Consider the following 13,369-nt stretch of genomic DNA (forward strand, 5'->3'; position numbering starts at 1 on the left):
ACTCTTCTGGAAGAGATCAGTGCAGACTAACATCTCTCAGACTGACCTCATCTCACTGCCCTCTCTCACACTGGTCAAATGAATCCAGGCGGCACCTGCTCCCCACCGTCTCACAGAATCACATCATAAAGATTATAATGAAAAGGGGCAGCCGTGGCCTCGAGGTTAGAGAAATGAGCTGTAGGCCGGAAGGTCATTCCGAGGTTTAGTTCCGAGGTGGTCACAGCCCCCTGCTCTGGCTGTGTGTGTGTTCACTGCCCCTAGTGTGTGCGTGTGTGTATAATTGCTCAATGGTGTGCGTTTGTGTGTTCACTGCCCCTGCGGGGTCAAATGCAGAGAAGTTGTATACCCAAGGGATCAATGTTTCTTCTTCTTAAAGTAGCACACACACACACACACACAGTAATGATTAGGGTCATGAAACACACTGGTCTAAATCTTGGCAGTTCTCTGAGTCTTAGTAATTGAAATAACACAGTAAAGTTATTTCACTCAGCGCTGTGTGAATGTGCTCTCACAGGGACTCCTCTGTCAGGTCAGTTACAGCAGGAGAAACAGAACAGTGCAGGTCTGTTTAATATCCAGTGAGGCTACTAGGGGGGGGGGGGGGGTCTATGGACAGAAGCTACTATCAAAGGCAGGAATCTGAGGAATGTGTTTTGTTTGATGCTTGTTTCTGGACCCTGTGACATCATCACTGAGGACTCCAACAAACACAGGGGGGGTTTCCTCCAGAACTGACCTCTACAAATCCCTCCCTCTCTCTTTCAGTCTCTCTCTCTCTCTCTCTCTCTCTCTCTCTCTCTCTCAGTTTAGTTTAGTCTCTCTCTCTCTCTTTCAGTGTCTCTCTCTCTCTCTCAGTGTCTCTCTCTCTCACTCAATCTCTCTCTCTCTCTCTCTCTCTCTCTCTCTCTCTCAGTTTAGTTTAGTCTCTCTCTCTCTATCTCTCTCTCTCTCTCTCTCTCTCTCTCTCTCTCTCTCTCTCTCTCTCTCTCTCTCTCTCTCTCTCTCTCTCCCTCCCCCCTCCTTTGGAATGTGTATTGAGTAATTGTGCTGGAGTCTCCGGCTGCTGCTGGCTGATGTCACGTGGTGGGTGTGGCCTGGGAGTGGTATAGTGTATAAATGGGAGAGTGGGAGAGAGCTCCTTACAGACACCTGTCACAGTCTCTGGTGAGAGAACCTTGAGAACCAGAGAAATACACTGACGCTGATTTGTAGGAGCTCCTGAAAGTCTCAGCGATGTCTCGGCTCACCTGTCTGCGCACCTGTCTGCACACCTGTCTGCTCACCTGTCTCACTCTCTGGGTGTTAATGGATGAAGGTAAGAACCTTGCAGTCCCAGTTCTATTAAAGATCTGAACTCAGGATCTGTAGGACACAGGTTCTCTTTATTTATTATACAGTTATAACACAGACCAAATTATAACTAGAGGAGTTATTACTGTGTAATATCTGCTTATAACACATTGGTTTATTTATATTAAAGCATGAGCTGTCATTTTTGCACCGCTCAGTTTGTTAAATCCAGCAACAAATTATAAATAAATAATGCAAATAAATGGTGTTACTACAGTTTTATAATGACTAATGCCAAATAATTACAATTTCTGCATTAAATTCAATCAAATAAACAATAGCCAAACTATAAAATTAATAAATAAAATAATCTGTTTAAATTTATTAAAGGATTCTTTGGTAATTTTGTGCAAAATCTCTGCACACCCTTGATTATATATATATATATCCTAATTTTTGAATATTGTTTATTACATATTATTACTAATTTACTACCATGTTATTATTATGTAATTACATCTAATCCATGTAACACGTGGTTTATAATTCATTGTAAGTTTATGATGAACTTTATTAAGGCAAGTTACAGTCAAATATTCAGGCTAAAATAGGAATATAAGTTTTATTCTGATATATTAACTCATAAATATAATTACAACACAATACAGTGCTTATAAAAGTGTCTTTCAGAGCGCAGTGATAAACCATGGGGGTTATGACTCTCACGTATCTCTGTGGCACGGTACTAACCCTCACATATCTGCTCTGTTTGATTGTACACCTGCGTATCTCTGTTATTACTGTGAAAGTTGTTGAATGAAGCCTTGGCTTGTGTTTACTTTCCTGGAGCCATGAGCGGCAGGAACTCAGGGAGACAGCTGTGATCTTGCAGCAGGTTAAAGCTCAGTGTTTTGGGTTTGTAGGGTTCGGAGCCCCGGTCTCTGAAAGCTCGGGGCGTGCCGTGGCTAGAAGAGTTCGTACGAAGCGCTGCTCCTGCAGTAACTGGATGGACACAGAGTGTATTTACTTCTGTCACCTGGACATTATCTGGGTCAACACGCCTAGGTGAGTCACTCGGTTACATTTCAGTGAACACTTTCGCTTTGTTTTAAACACCAACACCACGCCACTGCGGGGGATTCTCAGAAAGAAACACAGTGAGACAAGACGAGAGTGAGCTGCACATACTTTTCATCTCAGAACTGAGGCAGAGATGTGATTCTCATTCACAGCGACTTGAAAGTTCCATTCCGCCTTAAACCTGCACATTCAGGTGAACCATTTATGGTGAAATGGCAAAATACTTACCAAAGGGTTCCATTTAAATAAATCCTCCACGTCCCGAGATATAATCAGGCACTGAGTAAATGGTAGTGCAGTGATAGCGCTGGCTGTAGACAAGGTAACATCTCTTTGATGTTAAAAAAGGAGTAAAATCAGAGTAAATTGTCCTTTTCTTTAATTAAACGTAAGAAGCCAGGCGTGATGCTGCAGCCAGGGGGCGCTGCACTCCCTCAGAACTCTCAGCTCGGGACTGCTCCTGGAGAACCGGGAGAACTTCATTTATCTAGAACCCTAGAACCCGTCCTCTGTTATAAACTCTGTACCAAAACACAGACTGGTTTTTCTCAACGTAAGACAAAAACACTCAGCGCGAGATTAAAGCAGCTGCTAAAGCTCCCGTTTCTCTCCCGTAGTCTCAACATGTCTCTGTATGTTTATTGCTGTTTGATCTGGTTTTTCTCTGCTGTTTCTCCTCAGTAAGATCACTCCGTACGGCCTGGGGAGCCCTCTGTCTCGCCGCCGCCGCTCCTCCTCCGCCTCCTCCTCCTCCTCCTCTCGCTGCCACTGCTCTGCTCCAGGAGACATCACCTGCTCCAGATTCTGTCTCTCCAGGTGAGCTCCTCTCACGTCTAGAACCGTGTTCCTTCTTAGATACTCTCCACATTCCACAGTGGGAGGCGATGAGGGCGGACGAGAGGGTCACTGAGAGAGTCTTCCAGAGCAGTTCCTGCGAGAGCTTCACACACACATTGTTTAGGCATCAGAGTCTTTAGAGGGTTCTAGCTATGCGCAGAACCTTGTGTAAGACAGGAGTCAGGCTTGTCCTCAGTGTTATAAATGTCTTACAAGGCACTGGGCCACGTCACATGTTCTGAAGCCCTTCTCACTGTAGTCCTGTAGGTCTGGAGCCTGTCTCACTACTCTCGCTCAGTCCTGTAGGTCTGGAGCCTGTCTCACTGCTCTCGCTCGGTCCTGTAGGTCTGGAGCCTGTCTCACTGCTCTCGCTCGGTCCTGTAGGTCTGGAGCCTGTCTTGCTGCTCTCGCTCAGTACTGTAGGTCTGGAGCCTGTAGGTTCACCTGTGCCAGGTGATAACACTGTAATTAGATAGGTGCTGTGTGTGCTCTAGAACCCTGTAAAGCCCTGTGAGCGCAGGATTCATGGGAATGAAATCCCTCCTCGGACTCAAACCTGTTCCTGACTCACGCCTCTATTTTTAGAGCGTGTCTTTGTGTCTGAAGACGATGTGATGAATGTCTGTGGTGTTTTGCCGAAGGCTAAGGTTTGCCTCCGCCCTGCGACTGTCTCCAAACGATCGCTGCGTATCTCTGGAGAAAAGGGGCGGAGACTTGAGCCACGGATTAGATGTGAGGAGACGTGAGGAGACGTGAGGAGACGTGAGATCGTCTCAGCCTGTGGACTGTGGTCTAGATTTACACTGCAGGAGGAGTGGTGTGTGAGATCCAGAACTAAGCCCCTGATGATTACGTGAAGGCTGAATGCCATCAGATCTCACAGCAATGTTCCAGAACCTGCTGTAAATCTATGTCTGTTGTGTCTCTCTTTGAGTCTCATGGTTTAACTCTGTGTCCTCAGCTCTGTGGAAAACCCTCTCGATCGGGATGTGGACAGAACCGGAGCTGGGACAGATCTGCTCTCGCGTTTCAGGTGAGACACGTTTACAATCAACTCCTCACTGCTGTTGTGGGCATACGCTTGGTCCTGACCAGGCCTCTCTCTCTCTCTCTCTCTCTCTCTCTCTCTCTCTCTCTCTCTCTCTCTCTTTCTCTCTCTCTCTCTCTCTCTCTCCCTCTCTCTCTCTCTCTCTCTCTCTCTCTCTCTCTCTCTCTCTGTGCAGACGGGTGGTGAAGACCAATATGATCGCAGCCAAACGTTCTGCTTCTTCACGAAAAAAGAGTGTTAAAAGCAAGGAGTCGTGGATCAGATGAAAAGGAGGAGGCAGAACTCGGGGAGAAACAAACGAGAGACGCAGAGGGAGGCGTCGCCCGAGCCTCGAACCCAGGCCCCAAGCGTCCGACCTCGAGAAGATCGAGAAAATCTTTTAGAGGAACCTGGAGAAGCTGACGAGACGGAGGAGAGAACTGAGGAAAAGACTGCCTCAGACATTAGAGACATTTAAGGTGGAAAGTGTACACGGGAACCACCTTAAACATCTTTAAAACATCTGGACACCACCGTCCACGACATCAGTGAAACACTGCTACTGTGCACTGTCAGAACTACACCTCAGCAGCAGTTACTGAGGCGGACTTCCTTAAAGACACGGGCTTAAAGCCCACTTCCATCTTCCATTAACCCTTAAAACTCCTCTCTGTTTGTACGCCTTCTTTCAGCACACACAGGTCTGAGATCAGTCCTCTGTCTCCACACACAGGATCAAACAGGGCGAGGAGAAGAATCTGTGTGGGGCTGGATTTTAAGGTGGTCCTGAGACTGGAGTTGGACTTCCTCTGTATCAGAGTTTAAACCACTGCACTAACTGCAGGCCTCATCTCATTTCTGATCATTCAGAAGTTTTCTGATCATTTAAAGAGTTTATCTGAGATTATCTGACTGTGGGGTTAAATAAGGGCAGGTGTCATCATCGTCAGGAGGTTTCCGGTGATTCCTCCACCGTCCAAGTGAGGCCCAGGGTCATAGAGAGTACATCAGACCTCATTCTCTCTAGACCCCACTCTCCCCTCCCTCCCCAGTCACACAGCATCTGTGGGCTGATATGACAGATCTGGGCAGTCTGCTTTCTCCTCCGCTGAGTCTAGCTGTGCGCTAGTGATGGGGGACATTGCGTGTCTTGGAGAAGGCATGTGTTTGTCCTCACTCTTCCAGTGATGGTGGACTTCGTTTGCAACTCGGGGGAGTTCAGCTGAGAGGGGGAAGTCACTTTAAAGAAGAGAATAACACCTGGGAACATGTGAAGAGCCTGAGTCAGAGATATTACAGATATCCACTGGATTTTAGATGATTTCAGATGATGTCAGATGAGTTTAGATGATTTCAGGTAATTTAATGATTTTTAAAAATGATTTCATGTGGTTTCAGATTATTTCAGGTCTCAGGTCTTATTTCAGAGATCTCAGGTGATTTCTCACCATGTGAGACTTGGTAAATGCTTGTTTGTTGCTGAGACGGCGCTGAGCAAAGTCCTGTTGTTATCGCGGCCGGTTTATAGCGTGTAATAATCCCCTCTCTCCGCCGCCCAGGGAGGGTTCTTTATTATTGTTTTCCTCCCTCTCCTCTTTCCACAGCGGCTCTGTTCCTATTGTTCTCTGCCCTCTGCCTCAGACGGAAGTATTTATAACATATTCACTGCCTGAGTTTGGATTTATTCCGAGTTTCCAGAGAGTTTCAAAGCCTCCGACACTCGCCAAAGCCCCAGAGCTGCTGTTTTTTCCGGCCACAGAAACAGGGCCGGACGCCATCCTCGTAATTAATGTCCTTTAATAAAGACAAACACCACATTCCTGAGGACTGAGGGAGACTTTTATTCTGTAATGAAGCCAGAGGAAGTGTGTGGGCTTTCTAGAACAAGAGTACCCCCCCCCTCCCCTTAACTCGGCTTAAACGTGCTCCGCATCTCTGTCTCTCCTCGTGCTCAGACTCACAGAAGGGTTTTTAAACTGGAAAATGAATGTTCAGTGATTTATTCCAAAAAGAGTGTGTTATTCCTCTTTATTCCAGCTGTTAATAAAGAGAGAGATAAAAACAGTGAACGGAGCGGAGGATACTTCTCTGAACGACTGCTCCATTCTCTCTGGGCCCCGGCTGAGATTCTGTTTATTGTGTTTGTATTTTTATATTTTAGTTCATTTTGTTTTCTTTCCCACAGCTTTGACTCTTGTTTCCTCTGATACTTGAATGTTGACCTCAGGTTGACCTCAGCGTCGATGTCAGATTTTATTTATTTAACTTATTGACTCCCTTTATTTATATTTACAGTTGTTTTTTACCTTTTCATCAAAGCTTTCTGTATTCTGTCAGAAATAAATGATTCCTGAAAGAATGTGTTCTCCTGCTTCTTTTGTGTGTTTTACAAAAAGAAAATAAAACTTTTATGTGGGAATAGCGTGAAGAAATCACTTGTTCGGTGCATGTTCTCATTACAGTGTGAATCTGGAACCCACCAACCTACACACTGTGAAACAAGACACCCCCCCCTCGCCCCCAGTCAGTTCTCTGTGTGCTGCCCGAGTCAAGTCAAGTCTTACTAATTTCTACAGCACCTTTAAAATACAACGAGTGCCAAGAGCTGCACAAAAACTCAACAAACAAACACAGATCACAAAAGACAAGAAATCTAACAATTTAACAAAGGAAAAGAGCCACTGACGACGAACCTGTAAACCTTTTTAACAACATAGCCCCGCCCCCTCATCTGAGTCTGTCCAATCATAGCACAGGGCCTAGAGAACACAGTTCCACTGTTCCACACACCAGAGGAACCCCATCACTCCAGAGAACACAGTTCCACTGTTCCACACACCAGAGGAACTCCATCACTCCAGAGAATACAGTTCCACTGTTCCACACACCAGAGGAACCCCATCACTCCAGAGAATACAGTTCCACTGTTCCACACACCAGAGGAATCACACCACTCCAGAGAACACAGTTCCACTGTTCCACACACCAGAGGAACCCCATCACTCCAGAGAACACAGTTCCACTGTTCCACACACCAGAGGAAGCCACCCCCCCCCCCCCCCCCCCCCCCCACCGTTGACGTGACTGAGCTCCTGCTGCTGTTCTTCTTTTGTTGTTCTTCTTGTTCTTCTCTTGGACAAATGACTGTGCACTGGAAGAAATAAAAACAGGAAGCAGTTGCCTCATTCCCGACACATTCCTGCAGAGTGTGGAATGCCGGAGGACGAGGGGAAAGTGGGAAAAACAGGGAAAAAACACACCTCTGTCTCCGGGGGAAGAGATATGGAGCTGGAGTCTGACGGAGACCTTAGTAATCGCTCCGACACTCGGCCTTAAACACTCAGTGTGTTTATCGTTCTTTGTCTGTTCTCCGAGGTCCGACCATGCAGGTGGAACCCCGCGTTTCTGCGGCTGTGTGTGTAGAGACACAGGAGTAACTCAGATGGTGCAGTTCCACTCTGAATTGTCTAATTTTCTGTCCCCAGGATGATTTTTATGAACAGAAAATAAAAAATGACAAAAAACAAAAGCTGTAAATAAATAGAATACAGAGTCAGAAAAACTGAACACCCTTATGTTTCCCTTCAGTGTGTAAAAGATGCACAGTGTAATTACAGTGTACACAGATTATCTAATAATCATTCATTCATTCACAGGAGGACACCCACGCGGACACAGGGAGAACACACCACACTCCTCACAGACAGTCACCCGGAGGAAACCCACGCAGACACAGGGAGAACACACCACACTTCTCACAGACAGTCACCCGGAGGAATCACACGCAGACACAGGGAGAACACACTACACTCCTCACAGACAGTCACCTGGAGGAAACTCACGCAGACACAGGGAGAACACCACACTCCTCACAGACAGTCACCCGGAGGAAACCCACACAGACACAGGGAGAACACACTACACTCCTCACAGACAGTCACCTGGAGGAAACTCACGCAGACACAGGGAGAACACCACACTCCTCACAGACAGTCACCCGGAGGAAACCCACACAGACACAGGGAGAACACACCACACTCCTCACAGACAGTCACCTGGAGGAAACTCACGCAGACACAGGGAGAACACACCACACTCCTCACAGACAGTCACCCAGAGGAAACCCACACAGACACAGAGAGAACACACCACACTCCTCACAGACAGTCACCCGGAGGAAACCCACGAGGGATTTATACCCCTCGACTGGCATTGGGCATGGTGACCTTAGGCTCATTTGCAGCTACTTCAGAGCATCCCGTAAATACAGCACACAGACACTGGAGACCTGCTGAGGAGAGAGAGACAGGATTCTCACTGAGAGAATTTCCCTGAGAGAGAGAGAGAGAGGGGAAAGAGAGAGAGAGATGGGGAGAGAGAGAGAAAGAGAGAGAGAGAGAGAGAGAGAGAGAGAGAGAGAGAGAGAGAGAGAGAAAGAGAGAGAGAGAGAGAGAGAGAAAGAGAGACAGAGAGAGAGAGAGAGAGAGAGAGAGAGAGAGAGAGAGAGAGACAGAGAGAGAGAGAGAGAGAGAGAATGAAGGAGAGATAGAGACAAAGTGATTCTCTTTCTGAGACCTGCATGAGTCCAGATGTTTGTGTAAACACTCCCAGTGTGTATTGTGTCTAGATCAGATTCTAATCTTAATTTCCCATTCAGACTCGGACCTGATGACCGTCAGCTGACTCCTGCTGCACTGCCCCTGCTGGAGAGTAGGAGTAAAACATAACCATAATCATGTACTGAGACACATTTACCTTTGACCTGGTTTCTGCAGCACTCACAGCTACAGGTGCAGCACAACCCTGTTCTTCAACTGTCAGGACCCCACAGGACCCCCAGAGGACACCCACAGGAAACCCACAGGACCCCCACAAGACACTCACAAGACCCCCACAGGACACCCACAGGACACCCACAGGTCCCTCACAGGACACCCAAAGGAGGGGACAGTGAGAGGACAGTGGAGCTGAGAGAGAGGACAGTGAGTGAACGTGAGGGGACAGTGAGGGGACGGTGAGGGGACAGTGAGGGGACGGTGAGTGGACAGTGGGGGGACAGTGGAGCTAAGAGAGAGGACAGTGAGGGGATGGTGAGGGGACAGTGCGTGTAGAAACAAAAAGGTTGAAGAAGGAAACACTGAGGAGCAGCTGCACATTAGCCTCATATTAAAACACTCAGTGCTTTGCGGTGAGTTGGAGTGATGAGTTTGATCCAGAACCAGCCCCTGACCCTCACTGATGATGATGAAGTTGAGCTCCATCAGATCCTCATAGCTATGTTCCAGCAGCTACTACATTAAACCCCCAGAAACACACTCCTGATTAACCCCTTCAGCTCAGGACCAGGGTGGTGTCCAGACAGTGTGAGCTCTGATAAGAGTGTGTTGTTGTCTGAAGGAAGCACCCTGCGCTCCCCGAGCTCCAGCTCCAGACTCCGGCTCCGAAACTCTTCCCAAAATTCCTCTCTGAATTCCTCAGACAAAACCAGGAAGAGCAGGAATGTTCTGATACAGATTTGTACAGTAATCTCTCTCGGACCCCGGGCCTAGAGACTGGTAAATTATAGATAATAAATTAAAATAACATTAGTAATAATAATGTTAATGATGCCCCTGCCTCTCATCTCCTCTCATCCTCACAGCTGCAGAGTGGACACTGGGGGAAACTGAGGACACTCCCTAATGTCTCTAAGAGTGTCCAGTGCTGTGGAGGTCTCACCATCTCTGTCTGTGTCTGCCTGTCTCTGTCTGTGTCTCTCTGTCTCTCTGTCTCTCTCTCTCTCTCTCTCTCTCTCACTCTCTCTCTCTCTCTCTCTCTCTCTCTCTCTCTCTCTCTCTCTCTCTCTCTCTCTCTCTCTCTCTCACTGTGTCTGCTCTGTTCAGGCTGCAGAGCCTGTATTTTCTTTCTGTTTCTCAGTAAGACAAAATGAGAGCGATATTGAGATAAATGGAGCCGCAGCCCTGTCCACACTGTGCACGTCCTGTGATGAGGCTACTGCGCATGTGCACATTGTGATGTTGATACTAAAACAATAAATCATTCAGCCTCAGTGTGCAGTAGACAATGGAGACGCCTGGTTCAATTCACCCCCACTGTCCCCAGCTGCTAAATGAGAATTCTAAAAATATTGGTGGAATTCCCCTGTAAATCATTTTCCTCCAAATCCCTGGCTCTGGATCAAGTGGCACCAGTTTCTAAATCGGTCACCGATCTAGCACCCGATTTCCCGCTGACATTCCTGTAGAGCCTGGAGAGTCGGGGTTTTCCATACCACGCAGAGTTAAAAGGAATATGAAAATATTTCAATGATAACAAACTGAAAACATTTCCTTCAACAAAACGAAACACTTCTGCCTAAAACTTGGCTTCCTTCTACAACGGCACTGCACTGCCACGCTCTGGAGCAGCTGCACATGAGCCAAACTGCAGTCCAACGGAGGAGCTTAACCCCTCCACACACCCACACACTCCCCCTCCCCGCACCCTCCAGCAGTGACAGAGTACCATCCAGTTTCTGATCCAAGACTAATCCTCTAACGCATGTGTGTGTGTGTACATGGTTGATGTCACACTGAGATAAAGGCTCAAGATGAGGACAAGGACTGATAGCAATATCCATTCATTCATTCATTCATTCATCGTCTGTAACCCTTATCTAGTTCAGTGCGGCGGTGGGTACGGAGCCTAACCAGAATCACTGGGTGCAATGTGGGAACACACCCTGGAGGGGGCGCCAGTACTTCACAGGGCGACACATACTCGTGTGTGTGTGTGTGTGTGTGTGTGTGTGTGTGTGTGTGTGTGTGTGTGTGTGTGTGTACGTTGTGTGTGTGTGTGTGTGTGTACATGTGTGTAAGTGTGTGTGTGTGTGCGTGTACATGTGTGCACATGTTTGTACTTGTGTGTGTGTGTGTGTGTGTGTACGTGTGTGTGTGTGTGTGTGTGTGTGTGTGTGTGTGTGTGTGTGTGTATGAGAGAGAGAGAGATGTCAGATTCGGAGGGTTCATCCTCAGGTCTGATGACATCATCAGACAGGTACAGGTGAGTCTGACCACGTAGCTCAGATGTGGAGGAGATTAATCTCTTTATGACCAAAAGTTTATGGACACCTGCTCCTTCTGGGCTAAAGTGTTTTAATCGGGTGTGTATTCCAGTGCTGGGGCTTTACACCTTTACACCCCTCTGTCGGACTCTTAGCACTGGGCACGGTGACTTTAAAGTCATGTGCAGCTGCTCCACTGTCCGTTTGTTTTGTTTGAACCCAGTGACTCGATAAAAACCTTTGGTGAAGATGTTATAATCAGGTCCTGTGCTGATCTTGAGCTTTTATCACTGTGTGCCATCAACCACGTACACCACATACACACACACACACACACACACACACACACACACACACACACACACACACACACACACGCGCACACATACAGGTCCAGAGCCCTTGTGTGGAAGTACATATTGAGCACAGTGCTGTTTATATGCTCCATTGCTCCAGAGAACACAGACCTCCACTGCTGGGGGGCCACTGTAACTCGCAGCCTGCAGTCAGTGGATGTATCTGTAACTGCCAAGCACTGGGTCTAAAAGGAACAGGTTCAGAAACACTTTCACCTTAAGAACCAGAAACAAATCTATTCTTCCTCACACTCACAGTGCAGCTCCACACCTGTCCACCTGTTGATTATCATTAATCAATATCAGAGTCGAGGGCTGACCACAAACACTGTTCCACAGGGTCTTAGTGCCCTCGTCCCCACGTGCAGACGTCTCAGAGAGGACTGGGTTGCGTGAGTGGAACCGGGGTTGGACTGAAAGGCAGTCACGCCCAGTCTGGTCCCCTTGTGTTTCCTGACTTCAGATCCATTTTAGGAACTTTCCTTTTTAAAGAAACACATTAAAATAAACTGGATTATGTTCCATTGGCCTCCGTCTCCAGATCTGCGTCTGTCTGAAGCCAGGGCCCTGGTGGGTACACCCAGATTCCTGAGGGGTTCTGTGCCATTGTTCCACCTTCCTGTGTGAGTGCGTGACATTCTCCAGACTTTTCAGACTGTCTAAATTTGGAGCCTGTTTTCCAGCATTCAGAACAGGACCCAGAACCCAAAACAAGGCTTTATCGTGTTCCATTATGTGTCGGAGCCGAGGATGTGCCGAGTGGGAGAGGAGATGGAATCAGGAGTGGATTATATCTGCGGCCTATTCTTAACTCTGCTTTTTCCACCTTAAATTATCAGCAGCAGAACACTGTCCACTGGCAAACATCAGCCCTGACTCAAACATCAGCCCAAACATCAGCCCTGTGGATTCTGCAGCCTCACACTCCAATCACAGCACTGGACCCGTGTTTATGTAAGAGCACAAAGACGAGGTTAAATGCAACAAAACAGACACAACGAGCGCGGAGAAATAAGAGCACTGAGAACTGAGAAGTACGAGAACCGAGCGAAAACGACTAAAAACCAGAGCTTCTGCTCCTCGCTCCTCAATGCTGTGCGCTCGGGGTCGGGGTGAACAGCGAGCAGCTCATTATCATTTAAAGGAACAGGTGCTGAAAGCGGGCGTTCTGAACAGGGCTGTTTAAACAGGAGGAGAACACTGTGTTCCACTGTGGAGATGAGAGTGGGTGTGTAATGAAGAGACTTATTCCACCGGCAGATCATTCCATTCATTCATTCATCTCCTGTAACCATGTCATGACAGGGGCACAGCCACGGCCTGAAGTCTAGAGTCTAAAGATGAAGCATGACACACTCTCACCTCCTCACCTCTCTGGGTTCTCCAGATTCTAGATAAATAACTAATGTCTGACTCATGGCTTTGTTACAGAATGAACTCTGCCGTAATGAAGCCATGGTGTGGACGGGAGTGTGTGGACGGGAGTGTGTGGTCAGGAGTGTGTGGACGGGAGTGTGTGGTCAGGAGTGTGTGGTCAGGAGTGTGTGGACAGGAGTGTGTGGACGGGAGTGTGTGGTCGGGAGTGTGTGGACGGGAGTGTGTGGATGAGGGGTTGACACCTCAGGACTGTCCCGTGTTGAGTGACACAGCAGCAGAAGTATTTGTGACATCATAACATAGGAATGCATTAAATCCTTTAAGCTATTTAAAGCCATAATGACCCCACTTTCC

General features: G+C 47.6%; 1 protein-coding gene across 1 annotated transcript; it reads left to right on the forward strand.

Moving 5' to 3' along the window:
- The first annotated feature begins 1,167 nt into the window (after positions 1 to 1,167).
- On the forward strand, positions 1,168 to 6,576 carry edn2 (endothelin 2). Its single transcript, XM_066674769.1, has 5 exons — positions 1,168 to 1,321; positions 2,220 to 2,361; positions 3,058 to 3,192; positions 4,175 to 4,246; positions 4,437 to 6,576. Exons 1-5 carry the CDS (start codon positions 1,240 to 1,242, stop codon positions 4,525 to 4,527), a joined length of 522 nt encoding a protein of 173 aa, XP_066530866.1. The 5' UTR covers positions 1,168 to 1,239; the 3' UTR covers positions 4,528 to 6,576.
- The last annotated feature ends 6,793 nt before the right edge of the window (positions 6,577 to 13,369 follow it).

The sequence above is a fragment of the Hoplias malabaricus genome, chromosome 6 (genome assembly GCF_029633855.1).
Source record: "Hoplias malabaricus isolate fHopMal1 chromosome 6, fHopMal1.hap1, whole genome shotgun sequence".
Taxonomy (NCBI): domain Eukaryota; kingdom Metazoa; phylum Chordata; class Actinopteri; order Characiformes; family Erythrinidae; genus Hoplias; species Hoplias malabaricus.

Coding starts and splice junctions, on each gene's coding strand:
- edn2 (XM_066674769.1), top strand. CDS start 1,240: ATGTCTCGGCTCACCTGTCTGCGCACCTGTCTGCACACCTGTCTGCTC. Junction 1,322..2,219: donor CTGGGTGTTAATGGATGAAG/GTAAGAACCTTG, acceptor TTGGGTTTGTAG/GGTTCGGAGCCCCGGTCTCT. Junction 4,247..4,436: donor GATCTGCTCTCGCGTTTCAG/GTGAGACACGTT, acceptor CTCTCTGTGCAG/ACGGGTGGTGAAGACCAATA.